At 36.0% G+C, this 15,256-nt stretch overlaps 1 protein-coding gene across 3 annotated transcripts; it reads right to left on the reverse strand.

Annotated features, from left to right (window-relative positions):
* Positions 1 to 6,479: 6,479 nt before the first annotated feature.
* Positions 6,480 to 12,897, reverse strand: LOC132053499 (5-amino-6-(5-phospho-D-ribitylamino)uracil phosphatase, chloroplastic). Of its 3 annotated transcripts, XM_059445561.1 has the most exons (11): positions 12,679 to 12,895; positions 12,473 to 12,583; positions 10,831 to 10,899; positions 10,621 to 10,725; positions 9,643 to 9,697; positions 8,718 to 8,791; positions 8,128 to 8,211; positions 7,910 to 8,050; positions 7,755 to 7,820; positions 7,218 to 7,327; positions 6,480 to 6,919 (listed from the first exon to the last, which is right to left on the reverse strand). In XM_059445561.1, the coding sequence occupies exons 1-11, from the start codon at positions 12,778 to 12,780 to the stop codon at positions 6,751 to 6,753; spliced, it is 1,086 nt and encodes a 361-aa protein (XP_059301544.1). In that variant the 5' UTR covers positions 12,781 to 12,895; the 3' UTR covers positions 6,480 to 6,750. The 3 variants fall into 3 exon arrangements, with proteins under 3 accessions (XP_059301544.1, XP_059301550.1, XP_059301559.1); XM_059445567.1 differs by lacking the exon at positions 12,473 to 12,583 and having other exon boundaries at positions 12,679 to 12,897; XM_059445576.1 differs by lacking the exons at positions 12,473 to 12,583; positions 12,679 to 12,895 and adding an exon at positions 12,342 to 12,416.
* Between the last annotated feature and the right edge of the window lie 2,359 nt (positions 12,898 to 15,256).

Here is a 15,256-nt window from a genome sequence, read left to right on the forward strand (position 1 = left end):
CAAAGGAAATCAACCATATTTAGTGATAAATAATGGAATACTTAATCAATTTGATGTATTTTGAGGCAGCAAAGAGGATCTCCTAAGTCAGTATGAACTAAATCGAGTGATCATTAGAGTGAATTGATGTCAACTACTCGATTCACCCATATTTAGTGATAAACAAAGGAAATCAACCATATTTAGTGATAAACAATGGAATACTTAATCAATTTGATGTATTTTGAGTCAGCAAAGAGGATCTCCTAAGTCAGCATGCACTAAATCGAGTGATCATTAGAGTGAATTGATGTGAACTACTCGATTCACCTATATTTAGTGATAAACAAAGGAAATCAACCATATTTAGTGATAAATAATGGAATACTTAATCAATTTGATGTGTTTTGAGTCACAAAGAGGATCTCTAAGTCGGATGAACTAAATCGAGTGATCATTAGAGTGAATTGATGTCAACTACTCGATTCACCTATATTTAGTGATAAACAAAGGAAATACAATAGTACATTTAGTGATCCATATGTTAATCAATTCCTTACTTGTTGCAACATCTTGAAGGATTCTTTACAACGAGAAGATCCATATGTTCCAACGATTCCTTAATACTAAGTAAGTTGTTGCAACGAGATCATATGAGTGATTCCTTACTTGTTGAACAACTAAGTAAGTTGTTCACGAGAAGATCCATATTTAGCAACAATAAGTACAAAGGAATATCCATATGTTCCAATGTTACTTGTTGCAACATCTTCAACAATATTTGATTATTAAACTTAAGATCCATATGTTCCAACAGATTCCTTAATTGTTGCAACAACTAAGTAAGTTGTTGCTATAAGATCCATATGCTCCAACAGATTCTTACTTGTTGCAAAATCTTATTTGCAATATTTGCACTAGTTGTTTTATTTTTACCAACAATTTAGGTATTTGTTCCAACATATCTGTCACTTGCGTAAAACTACTGAAACAACTTAAACAATATATAAGGGTACTAAGCATAGAATATATATTTAACAAATTTACATAATGTGTTCATCCACCATAATTCAAATGCAGCAAAATATGAGAGAAATTGTTTAATGCAAACATAGTTTAAGAGAAATTGTTTGTCCCCACATTAGGGCTCCAACACCTTATCAATAATTCCACAAGCCCACCTCCATTGCATCCTCTCCACGGTATTGTCACTCGATAAGGTATCGGGCTTGGTCATATTCGTGCGGGTAAGCAAAGCTTCAACAAAAGCAAGTGACCAGGAAGCACATGCCTTATTGGTCTCATTTCGGGGGATATCCTTCTTCCGATCATACTTCCATGATTCATTCAGCAACTTTTCAGGTAAGTGTGAGAACATGCCACTCTGCTTTAGCAACTTGGGGAAAAGATCCAATAACGGCTGCATGTGGCAGAAGAAATCACCGTCTTCATTACATGGGATGTTGCAATCATAAACATTTATGATACCCTCCTCAATGATGATCTCAATAGTGACAAAATGGTTGTCATTAATATTCATGATTGCGGCTATGATCCTTTTGGCACCAATCCACTTTACCACACGGGTAGGGCACAACACCTCTCGGGAAAAGCGAGACTATCATCGTCCCACCTAAAGAGAGCAAGTCTTTGATCATAGGGCACGACACCCACATTTGTAGACTCGTTGGACAACCCTAAGTATGTTGCGCAGAGTGATGGTAGAAGTTGAGGTCCATGATTCTATCGAGAGGAATCATAGTGCTCGGGAAATTAAGTCGCTCATACGCGGCAATAAGATTTCATCTACATCTTTTGCGGTAAAAATATCAAAACGATCCACCTAATTCGCGACGGGTAGTTAGAGTTGTTGGAACAACTAGTGAGCTTCTTTGCAACAGGTTATTCACTTGTTGGAACAACTAGTTAACAAGTTGCAACAAGTTAGTATCTTGTTGTAACAACTAGTTAACTTGTTGCAACAAGTTCATCGAATTACATGACTTGTTCAAACAGTATACTGAATCATATACATATATATAAGTGTTGAAACTTACCCAATCCTCCACCATTCGTGCATGTTTGTCATAACCTTGAAGTCTTAAATTCATGCATTAAGTATAGTGCTCTCCACCCTTTTTGGATTTGATCAAGGTTTCAACCTTCTTTCTTTTTTTTGGGGGTTTACACGCTTGAAAATATCAACTTTTTTGGACTTGTGGAACAACTTCAACGGGGAGGAGTAGCAATAGACGTGGAGTACTTGTTTTCCTTGCTCTACAATCGGCAAGTGCCTTGAAATTATTTTTGCCCTCTTGCGAATCCCAATAGGAGTGTAGGGTGAGCCGAGCTTTTGGATGGCCGGACACCCTCTTGGACATCAAACTCTTTATAGTTGAATTTGTATCTTTTTGTGCCGAAGCAACTCTTCAACCTTATTTATCAAACCCTCAATTTTCGGCTATGCAAGTCCGCATTCACAAGCACAAGAATACACCTTGAGGAATTACCAACCGAAGAATATCTACCCAATATAACGGATAGTGTGCCGCTCCACCACCACCACTTTGGGGAGTATATCCACCAACTCCACCACCAACTCCACCACCAACTCCATCACCACCACCATCATCATCTCTTCTTTTATCAGCAAGACCTTCCAGCCTTGTCTTGCAACATCAACAACAATATTCATATCAACAACATCACCGCACCATCACATTAATATCGACCTAAGACATTAACATCACCACCATCACCACCACCACCATCAACAACACCAAATTTATGATGGTTGTGGCTCAGCCAATTCTTCTTTTTCGATTAATCAATTCATCACGCATAGATTCCTATGCCCTTAACAAGACATGGCATCCGCACTTTCTTGTTTTGTCGGGATAAGCCTTGGGCGCACAACCTACAACAAACAACAGATATATTCAACCAATAAGTGTGTAATCTGGTTGGAACAACCCCCACATATGTTTCAACAACCTCCTAGGTTGTTGCAAGATATTCTTTAGTCATTGAAAAACCAAAAAATGTACATTGTAGCCTTCTTCAGCAACTATTGTGATATTTTCCAACATTGTGAACTTGTTGCAACAATCGAGTAAGTTGTTCCAACATCTTAGGAGTTGTTCAACATATTCACTCTCGTTGGAAAATATCGGCAACGATTCGCAACTTTCAAAGAATCGTTTTGATTTTTTCAACATATCTTGAGGTTGTTGGAAATAAATGTTCGTTGCAACAAGTAGTTACTTGTTATAAAACTATTCGGGGATATTTTCCAACGGATTCGACTTACCGCTTCCTTGGGGGGGGGGTTAAAAAAAGGATCAAGATTCATTTTTTTGTTGCTATTTTTGGTAGTCAACCATCTGAGGATCCTTGGAAAATAAACTTCTTCCGAATAGTCCCTGACTTGACTCCGTAGGTAAGGAATGGCTTCAAATGCCCAAGCCTAGAAAAAATTATGCTACCAAAAATCAGAATAATCAATGAAGGAAAATAATTAAAAAGATATAACATCAAGAAAGAAAGTTTACCATGAAGGCCCAAAGGGAAGCCATAGATGTTGGAAGTCTTCACATTAGGGTTCAAAGCTTTGCACAAATATTCAACGATCAACTTAAAACTTTTATGACCCCATGGATAGTTATTGAATGCCTCACGATCCTCCGAGAGTTTAATCAAACCAAGTTCTATATTATTCTTTACATCCTTGCCCAAAGAATAGAATTCACAACCAAACTAAGCACTGACTCCTTGTGCTTTCTTGAGATAGTTTCGACTTCAAGATCTTTGCTAGCAAATCCGCTACTTTGTAGCTCTTTCCACAAACATCCACTAAATCCAAATCATCATCAACCTTGGCTTTGCCTTTCTTGACTTTCTTGGTCGCCTTGGATGACTTGGGTGTCTTGGCTCCCTCTTGGATGACTTGGGTGTCTTGGCTCCCTTCTTTAATATAAGCTAGTAGGAAGAGGCCGAGAAGGAGCATACGACATCTCGATCCGTGATTATGGAAAACTCCTTGATGCCAAAACAAACTGGCATGCCGCAGTAGTTTATCCATATATCATCAGTTTTGCTGCAAATAATTCTTCGTTTGAGAAGACCATACACAATGGTCATTTGAAACCTTGCATTGTTGTCCTCGGGAAAATCTAGATACATGCCAAAACATGTGGCCCTGAAGAAATCCTCCAAGTCCTCCTCCTGAAGTATCTTCCTAAAGTAATCAAAGGGCTTGCCCTGACCGATTTTACAACAAGATCACCATTCAAATCACCTAGTTTATCCATCGGCACCGCGCACGGAACTTCTCAATACCGAAAGTTTTGACAACTTCATCGATGGAAGGTCCGTCAATATCGGTCCCAATAGAAGAATCAACGTTCCCCGATCGCCGACCTTTCAAAAGATGGGCTTTTATCCTCTTCATTGTCATCATTATTTACATCATGCTCTTCTTCTTCTTCTTCTTCTTCTTCTTCTTCTTCTTCTTCTTCTTCTTCTTCTTCTTCATCATCATCATTGTTTTCTTCTTCTTCTTCTTTATCTTCTTCTCTTTCTTCTTCTCTTTCTTCTTCTTCTTTATCTTCTTCTTTTTCTTCGGCTTCTTCTTCTTCTTCTTCTTGTTCTTCTACTTGATCTTCTTTACTTTCTTGGCCAGAAACTCCTACTTGAGAGGTTTCCTGTTCAGCAGTTTGTTCAGAAAGAATATTTGCCTGTTCAGCAAGATCATCTAATGATGCCCCCTTATATCTTTTACTAACTGTAGATGATTTCTCCCCTTTTCTTTTTCGTGAAGACATTTTATCTGCACACAGGATATAAGCAAAAACACTTTCAATTGATTTGTGCACCATTTAAAGTAAACAAATAATGAATTTTTTACAACAGCTGAAGCATATGTTGCAACAAGTGTGTAATATATTGGAACAACTCAATCATATGTTCCAACAACTTTACCAGTTGTTGCAACAGATTATCCATCTGTTGGAAAATATCAATACGATTGTTGCGCCTTCCTCAAGAATCGTATTGATTATTTCAATGAGATGGATAATCTGTTGCAACAAGCGGTAAAGTTGTTAACATATGATTGAGTTGTTCCAACGCACTAATCGATTGGAAACCATCGAACGATTCTTGCCAGCCTTCCTCAAAGAATCGTTTTAACAATTTTCAACAGATTTTAAATCTGTTGCAATAACATATTCACTTGCTGCAACAACCTCAAGAACTGTTTGGGTTTTTACCAATAGATTAGAAATCTATTGCAGCAGTATTACTCGATTGGTAAAAAAAAAAAAAAAAAAGGCAAGACCCTTTTTCCTAAGCCTTACAAGGACAACAACATCTATTTCACTGTCAGGGTGCAATATCAGTGCATTACAAACACACAACAGTAAAAAATTGAACAAAATACACAGCAGTGCATAGACACACCCTGCCCATGTTCTTCCTCTTCTTCTTTAACCAAAATTAATCATTTTCGTACTTTTATTTCAAAACCCTAACTTTTGAACCAAAAAAAACATTTGTTTCAATACAAACACACAACCATCACAAGTTAAACAAAATAAACCAACCTCAACTGTCAAACAATTTCATTCTTGCCGCAACAACTTACTCAAATTGGACAAAATCCCCAAAAAAATTCAACCCCTTTTTTCAAAACCCCAAGGAGAACAAGAACACAAAAGATTTATCAAAAATCATAATTTCACAACCACATACACTATTTAACAACGAAACCCCAACAAGTGGAACAAATAGAGCAAATACGGGTTTTGTAAGCCCAATGCCCTTTTTTTCGAACTCTGCAGGAGAAAGAGAACACAAACAACACCAAAACCGTAATTTCACAACCACATACACTATTTACAAACACACAAACCCCAACAACTCGAACAAATATAGCAAATAAGGGTTTCTAAGGATCGAACAACAAAATAAACAACATTGCAGACAAACCCATGTTATTCTTCTTCTTCTCTGACCAAAATCATCATTTTCTCATTTTGATTTCAAAACCCTAACTTTAAAAGAAGAAAATATTGAGCGATTTTACGAGAGAAATGGAAAGCGACGCGTTCGTTGTTGAGTCGGCTTTTGAAGAGGTTGATGACGGTTTGAAGAAGCACATTTAGCGGTTGAGATCAGTTCGTGGGTTTGAACTTGAAAGTTTGAAGGAGCAGTTGAGATGATCGTGTGTTTTGAATGAAGTTCGTGTGTTTTGATATGGACCGATGTTGAGTTTGAAATAAATGGGGGGTTGGATTAAATGGTTTAGGATCTTTTTTGTATTTTATAAAAGATTAACAAATTTGGCAAAATACATTTTCAACCCCAATTTTCTTAATCCCAAATTTAATTGGGTTTTGACTTAATGTGATCCCTACAAGTCACCTCTAGTAATTTCCAAACTTAAACGACACCTTCAGTTAAATTTTCGAAGTTACAATATTACATCTAACTAAAAGCAACTGTTAGTCGTGACATTGATCGGAAGTCCACTACCACTGCTGGCAGATGACAGTTTGAATTGAACGGCTCGATCACACGAACAGAAAAAAAAAAAAAAAAAAAAAGACAAGAAAAGAATTTCTGAGTTACAGATTACCCGAAGGTAAATCATCTTCTGCCAGCTATATTTATCTAAAGAATGAATGAAAGCAAGGGACAGCAAGATCTACAGATTCTACACTAAAATGGCATTTACAGGTAGGAGTAGGAGGAAGACTCTATTAAACTGGCTCAGAAAATGGTGTCAATTGTAAGCTTCCTTCTCTGCGGTGCTTTTTCCGCTATTTGCTTCTCTAGGTCCATAAAATTGGAGCCTTTATGTGCAAATAATCTCCTGAGATTTATCACAGAAAGCTCACTGAAGCCACCTACAGCAAGGTCAGCTTGTCCTAAAACGTACCTGCAAGTTTCAAAGTCCTAAATAAAAATTTGCAAGCAGAAAATACTATCTGCATTTGAGGAAAATTAAACAAGAACATCCAGAACTTGTATTAATATATCATTATATAAACATATTCGTAAGCGCTTACTCCTAAACCCACCCCTCCCCCTAGGGGAGGAAGGGTCTGGGACTCCTTTTTGGCAGCAAAGAACATTTCGTATCCAAGCATAATACAGTTCAAAAGAAAGGAAAATAAAAGAGACATAATCAGGAGCTACAGCAATAAGGAAAGAAACCAGAAAACAGTAATACATACGCTGGGTGAGCACCAATAAGTGCTACAGCCATCATTGTACAGTTGTGAGCAGCAGTTATGCCCCTAGGATCGTCCTCAAACACCACACACTTCGATGGCTTTCTGTCCAGCTGCAGAAGATGTTTTTTCAATAAGTAAGCTCCAGCAAAACCAAGAGAGTCCAAATGAAGGTTTGTGTTTTGGTCTGCGCTTAGAAAGCATGGAGGATAGAATAGAGAGCGTATAGTTGCAGTTGATCTATTATTTAAGTGGTAGCAGGTCAATATTGATAGGATTTAGCAAACATTGGACGAAGATGTAAGTTCAAACAAAATATTGGAACTGCCACCAGATTAAAAGAGAAAATGAAGCATTTTTAGTTCACCCACCACACTTCTAGATATTCTTCACCCTCATATGCTAGTAAGAAATAAAATGTGCTAAAAGAAGCCCCCATTATTAAAGAGTCCAAATGAGACAGTAGCTTAATATGGTTTTGGTATCCATAAAATGTTAGAAATGCACCAGTCCAACACTCAAAATACACTTCAGCCTTACCTTCACAGCTGCAGAAAGAAATCTATGTGCTATAGACTCCATTCCATCCTCCTCTGTCACAATTGCCTGCATCAACAGCATGACGGTTGACAACATGCACATGTTAATAGCCGACCACATTGTATACTCATCTCTACGAGAACATAATTAACTACCTGGAAGTACTTCATGAGCCCCATGCGCTCTAAAGCTTCAACCATATTTCTGCGATCAAGACTTGACACAACAGCGCAAGGGATACGAGCAGTGGATACAGCATCCAACCATTCTTTCAACCCTTCAATTGGTTCTGAAATCTAAAAAGAGGAGAAATTATGATGATGTTTTTGTGCTCATGAAAAACACAGCATGTCATTCTGCAAATATGCTTTACTTTGAGAAGATTGTCATAATAGAGTTGGGAAAGCCTTGTCTTCAATCGATCTCGATCAGCTTCATTCTTCTTTCTTAAAAGCACCTATAATTGCATAGGATTTCTCAGAAATAGACATTTTAATAAGGAATTGAATAAATAAGAAAGGATTTATACAAAACTAGAAAACAATCTCGCAAAAGTGATTTAAACCTATAAGTTTGTTGGGATGACATTTTGAAACCCCCGGGCAACCCTCTTTTTTCCTGGAGAGCCTGATCAATGCTATTTATTTCTTTTATCTCGGTGATTTTCCATAGAGATATGTTGTGTTTTAGTGTTTTACCTCCCAAAGAGCTGAAGAAGTCCTAAAAGCAAACTCAAACCTCATAGACCACTATTTCTACAATCAAAAAGAGATGTACACCGACTCATGCGTATAGAGGCAAATTTCTCAGAGGATTTAATAATTATTTATCTATAAAAAAAAATAAAAAAATAAAAAGATTGATGGGCCACAGACTTGGACAAAAATTAAGAAAGGACGCTATCCGGACTCATTGTTCAAACAAAGTATGCACTCATGACTTGTATGATCATTAAATCCTAACCTTATGCAGAGCATCATCTGCAGCTCCATAAAGTAACAGCCGCTGCACGCTACCATCTCCAGGAATCTCTAATCCTGCACATAACCAAATGATAAATAATTTATCTATTAAAAATATAAAGTCAAAACTAAAAGCATCTACAAACTGTGGATAGTCATTGTCTTTCACAGGTCAGAAAATCATTCTTTAGCTATTTCATATCTCCCATAAACTGCAGCGATTAGTTTTATATCATAACCTTCCCAATTGATTAAAATTGCAAACCTACGGGTCTTTAAGATTATGCTTCTTATATGATTGCACACCATAAGTTTCTTACAATGGCTCATTTTCCATGGAACGAACATTGCGACGGCTCACCGTCTGATCATAACATTTTTTTTATTTGGGGGGATTAATCACTCTTTAGCCCCTGCCCCCTCTCCTTCCCCCAATCTCGGATATAGGTGAATTTGGATTGATAGAACCAGAAAGAATCTGACTTATATATTTATGAATCTCAGTAAGAATTGAAAAAAAGAACAGTTACCATTCTCACTGTCGCAGATATAGATGGAGATACTTAAAAATGCCAATAAGACCCACGATTATGTACAGGTGACATGTCACTGGTACTCGAGATGGATATGTGTATTGGCGGCAAACAGCTAAATCCTATCACAATCCCCATTTTCTTCTTCTCTTTTCGAGAACTTTAGAAATTTTATTAAAATCCATTTCCCTCTCAAAGGATTTTTTTTTTTTTTTCCAAATGAAGGGCAAATAATTTCACTGTACGGCCAATAAGAAATAAAAGTATGATTCTGTAATTCAATCCCACTCGGATTGGCTTATGCTTTACTGCTGAAATAATATTGATATTTGCATGCAACCCAAGTGAAGAAATTTAATAACACAGAGACAGAAAAAACGGCTAGTCACTCACCTTCTTCAGAGGCAAGTTGATTCCAGGCATCCAACTTCAGAGCCCGAGAATCTGCCTGAAAAGTAAGATGTGGAAGTACATTGTCAACAAAGAAACAAATGTTCTGACTTCCACTCAAGTAGAAGAAAGAACTCAGCAACGCCATTAGTGTGAGCTTCATTATTAGAACATTAATATCTTAACACATCTTTGTTCTACTTCTACAATTATCTTACACATTCTGTTCAGCAACATGTCTAGAGGAAATCAATCCAAACATAGTCTTAACTCTCTCCACCATACATATCAATATCCAGATATTTAGATATGTAATTAAGATATACAATGTACATATAATTCTCTTTTCTCACTCTATCAAGTTCTTCTTTCTTAACATTAAACCAAGTTCTTGTTGCCTTTTGTATGAGTTCCAGTCCATGCACCTAATACTTCGCCTGATACAAAACAAGCCACCTCTCCTCTTTAGGAGTCATATCTTGAAGTATCAACCTGTTTGGAACTAAACGTTGTTGTTGTTGTGTCTTAAAGCATCAACTATATATATATATATATATATATATATATATATATAGAGAGAGAGAGAGAGAGCAAAGTTCTTTAATCTTCCACACCTAATTTTAAATAAAAAAGGTCTCCCATATAGGAACCAAAATGGAGCACAGGAAAAAAGATGAAGCAAAGAAAAGAAGACTTTTGAGTTTGTAAGGCAAGGTCATCAAAGATTCAGACGTTGGGTCTGAATGTAACAAAACCAGCATCCTTCAAGAATTCTTTATAAGCATACAGGAACAAGAAGTGTACAAACATAGGGCAAACCAACAACAGAAGATTACTTCCTTTTATATGGAGATAATAATTTGCCAGCCAGGCTTTAGAGACCACATTCATTTATACAGCTGATCACACATCAGGTAACAGTTCACAAATCAGGTAACCTATCTTAATTAAGACCAGTTTGGTCAAAGATTGAGGTCTTACCACCACATTATCCCAAGAGAAAATGAGCCCATAAGCTTCATCAGGCTTCATCGCATAACGGATTCTTCTGAGGAAACCCTCTTGCAGTCTATCGTTCAAAAAATCCTAAATGCAAAAAAGGAACTCCTTGAGTATAGACATGTTGCCTTGTAGCACCAAAAGGCACAAAGATTAATACACCCTGCTACAAAACTAAACTTCTGGTCTTACCACATCAACTTTGAGCAGTCCATTGGGTCTAAATGTCTCGAAGCCTTCTCCATATTCGGCACCAATTGCCTACAAAATCCAATAAACACAAATAAATACCCCGGCAATCCCATTTTGAACAACAATATCACTATTTGGAAGTCAAACTATTCTTTCAAACATATTTTTAACTATAATTACTATAACTTAGTGTTTTTTAGAATAACGATGGTGCTTGGGCCACCTGCCTGTATCTCAAGTACCCAATGGGCAACATGTTACATCCCATGAGCACAAGAACCAAGTAACTCTATCCAACAAGACTAAAGCACATGGCTAACACTAACCCCCTATTTGGATGGTTGTTTCGTTCAATTTTTGTAACCACGGATTTGGTGGTTTTTGCGTGGTTACATATTTCACTTCTCCATTATACCCCCACCCTCACCCACCCCACATCCACCCCTTTTCCACCCACCCCACGCTACCACCCACCACCCACTACCCTCACCCTACCACCCACTACCCCCACCCTCATCCCACAACTACCCACCCCTCCACCACCACCACCCACTACCCCTCACCACCACCCAACCCCACCCCACAACCACTCATCCCCACCCTACCACCCACTACCCCCACCCTCATCCCACAACCACGCACCCCTCCCCCACCCCTACCACCACCCCCACCCACACCACGTACTTATTTTTTGTAGTTCCTATTTTATCTTTTACCTGAGTTTTATTGATATATAAACTAATTTCTAATTAAGAGTTAAGGGTATTTTAGTAAACTTATAAGTTATTATACAGTACCATACAATCAAACCAAACAATACAAATGTTATTAAACCACAACAAACGATACAGTCTATCCAAACATTGTGTTCATTAACACAGTACAATACAATACAACACCATATTGTACCATACCATACCGTACATTAATGAACCACGTGAAACAACCATCCAAACAGAGTATAAGGGGTCATTTGTTATGTTGGACAAGTATAAATAGTCCTGGGATAAGTTATACTAGGATTAGAAATAGTGCGGGGACAGATGGTGGAATAATAGTACCAGGATTAGTTATCCCTATAAAACAATAAAAATGAAAAAAATACCCTGAGGTCCCTCAAATCCTTTTTCTACTAAATAAGGTGGAGGTTATTTTTGTAAACAAACAACTTCTTCTTAGAAATTATGCAACGTACATTATATTTAATACAACAAACCAAACAATAAGAAATAATCTAATCCCAGTATAACTAATCCTGGCATAACTTGTTTTCAAACCAAACGACCCCTACGTGTTATAACTTGAACAAGTAATTTAATTCCAGCACAGAAAAATGGATGAAAAGATTTAAAGACAGTAATATAACTAGAAAAGAAAATAACCATAATGATATTATTCTTAAGCAAATAAAGTACAACAACAACAACCCAGTGAAATCCACAACAACGTAAATACGTGCACCTTACTCCTAACAAAATACGGTCTGGAAGAGGGTAGAAATGTACGCAGACCTTACTCCTAACAAAATAGGACCGCTGTTTCCGAAAGACCCTCAGCTCAATAGAAATCATAAAAAGAGGTCAGATAAGGCCAAGAAATTCAAAGCGATATGGAAATGAAAAGAGAAATACCAAGTACGTACCTCTTCCATAAAAATCTTATTAGGTAAATCTTCAAAGTTCCCATTATTATTATTATCATTATCTCCCGTCCCTAAAGCCTTAACAATCAAAGGCTTCGATTTATGTACTCTCTGCAAAGAAAATTGAAATATATACATACATATATGAAAAGATAAATAAAAACCAAGAAACTGAATTAAATTAGAGCAAAATAGAAAGAACTAACCAAGAATTGGAATTTTTTAGGGAATTGAGGAGGGAAAGACGTTGATTGTAGTGGGAACTGAGGCTGAGTGCAACTACGGAAGCTAAGGGTACTACTCTCCATTTTTAATTATTAATTTGAGAGAAAGCTAAGCCTTTTTTTTGTGATTAAAATGGAAGTGGGGCGAAGATGGTTGTCCGTAGTTCAAGCTTGGGATGGCCCTACCTTCACTTATCCATTTCAGATTTTATTTTCTTTTTGGACCTATATATTTAGAGTTTAGCCATGGTTTGAAATGAAAATGACCACTATAAAAATAAAAGGAGAAAATTTCAATAATGTATAAAATTATATTTGTGAACACATATTTTTAAACTAGTAAAATTTTCCGCTTCGCGCGGTCATGAAAAGCAAATTATAAATTTATAAAGAATTTAGTTTGTCAATTTAATTAATATAGAAGATGTAAAAAGGTATTCTTATATATTCCTATAAAATTTTATTCCATAAATTTGATTGCATCACAAATATAAAATATTTGTGATTTTAGCATGTCAAGAACCATACATAAACTTGCAGACATCCCAACTTTATAGATAGGCTAATCAATACAGGCAACGCTAATATATAAATTTATTACTACATGCATATAGTACAGTAATTTTTTTCTTTTTCATATTTACTTTAAATTCCACAGGGACTCAAACACAAATTACAATGGACTAATATCTTTTAATTGCTCTCTTGTAATTTTTCCTTGAAATAGCTCTTATTTGCTCTCCAAATCTTATACAAAAGCTTTAAAAATATGCTGCTTCTTCAAAATATTACTCCTTTCACTGGAGAGGATGACTCTTTTAGAAGAAGGAAACCAATTCTATTCTTTCTTTCTCATTCTTCTCTGGTGAAACAACCCCATTATCCAAAACTTAAAGTTTTCAACATCCTCAACAACAAAAAGATTCTCTCCAAAATGCTTGTAAAAAAATTGATCATTTGTATGGTGATAATATGTATGTCATTAAGTATTGATATTCTTACCACCAATCTTTTTGAAAATATTCTGATGTGATTTCATTACATCCTAAAAAGACTAATCAAAAAGATGATTTACCAGTTTATTCGTTGACTTTCTTCCAATATGGGAGACTGAATCATATTTCACTTTGATTTTAACAACCAATAGCTATGAGAAATGTATCCATGACAGTATGACTTCCAGTGAAGTAAGATTTTCAAAATATAGCCAGGGGCGGCTCAAGAAAGTTTGTGGCCTAAAGCCAAACTTTAACGAGAGGCCCCAAATTCTTTTTGAAAACTTCATGTATATTTTTTATTTGAGGTCCACCTTTTGAGATGAGTTTTAGTAGAATTGTAGAATAATAGAACACAATTCAAGAGCTTAAATAACTTGATATCACGATATATATATATATATATATATATATATATATATATATATATATATATATATATATATATATATATATATATATTGCTTCAATATAGTTATTACAATGCTTGAAAGCTCAGAAAACATTCAAAAGAAATGCACAATATTTCTATTCAACAGCTTTAAATATATATTTTTTAGTAAATACCGCTCCTATATAGGCTAAGCCTAACCGAGACTTGAACTTGGATAAATTAAGAAAGGCAGGGAGTATAAAAATCAATTGCAACACATATATCTGATGAGAAAAGTTAAAAGGGAAAGTTAAAACTCTTAGGCGAACTAAGAAAGGAAGTTTAAGAGTTACTTTCCATTCTTTTATAAAAGAATTACTTTCCATTCTAAAACACCCAATATTTCTCAACACAAAAATTAACCTACTCTTTTTTGGGATTTTTAACCTATATAAGTCTGCTATTACCAAAATTAGGGGCCCCCAAATTGCTTTATCTGCTTGGCCCATGGGCCGGCCCTGAATATAGCTTCTACCAAAAATCGTGTGTTGCACCGTTAAAAGATAATTAAATGAAATAGGCAATGAGAATGAATATATATGAAAAAATGATCAAAATAGTCCTTAATGTATGAGGGTTGGATTGTTTTGGTCCTTGATATATCCACTTTGATTGAAATAGTCCATAATGTATGCAAAGTGTGGATGATTTTGGTCCTAAATCCTAAAATTAATTATTCTCTGTTAAAAACTAACGGCCTCCTCCTGATCTCCTCTCTCTTCCCCTTTTGCCAGACTCCCTCTTGCTTCTTCACGGCATCTTCTTCCTCAATAAGAGGAGCCTTATTTAGCATGAAACAAAATTTAGCGAGGGTATAGTCATCATAATATTGTAATCCTAGTTCACCCTGTATCTCGATGCTTATTCAAACTCACCCATTAACATCTCTACAGCCTAAAAAATCATTTTTTCCCTTCTTTTCAAGTAACGTCTGGCATCTGGGTCACCTAAAAATACATTGAAGCCAGTGAAAAGGCACAAAAAAACTCACCTAGTAATTTCATGCTTCACTTGAGTTAACCCTTAAACTCATCAATCCAAAAATCTCCCAATTCTTAAAAAAACTAAAAAAATATAAGTTACTAGTAATACAATTGTGGATAATTTTTTTGTTTGTGCATCCTTAAGCAAG

The sequence above is a fragment of the Lycium ferocissimum genome, chromosome 1, assembly GCF_029784015.1.
Source record: "Lycium ferocissimum isolate CSIRO_LF1 chromosome 1, AGI_CSIRO_Lferr_CH_V1, whole genome shotgun sequence".
NCBI lineage: Eukaryota > Viridiplantae > Streptophyta > Magnoliopsida > Solanales > Solanaceae > Lycium > Lycium ferocissimum.

Bases quoted from the DNA above. Each gene is read 5' to 3' on its own strand.
- LOC132053499 (XM_059445561.1), bottom strand. From the start codon at position 12,780: ATGGAGAGTAGTACCCTTAGCTTCCGTAGTTGCACTCAGCCTCAGTTC. The intron at 12,584-12,678 runs GTTAGTTCTTTC...TTTTCTTTGCAG, and splicing joins CTAAAAAATTCCAATTCTTG to AGAGTACATAAATCGAAGCC. The intron at 7,328-7,754 runs GTAAGGCTGAAG...CATCTTCTGCAG, and splicing joins TTCTTTCTGCAGCTGTGAAG to CTGGACAGAAAGCCATCGAA.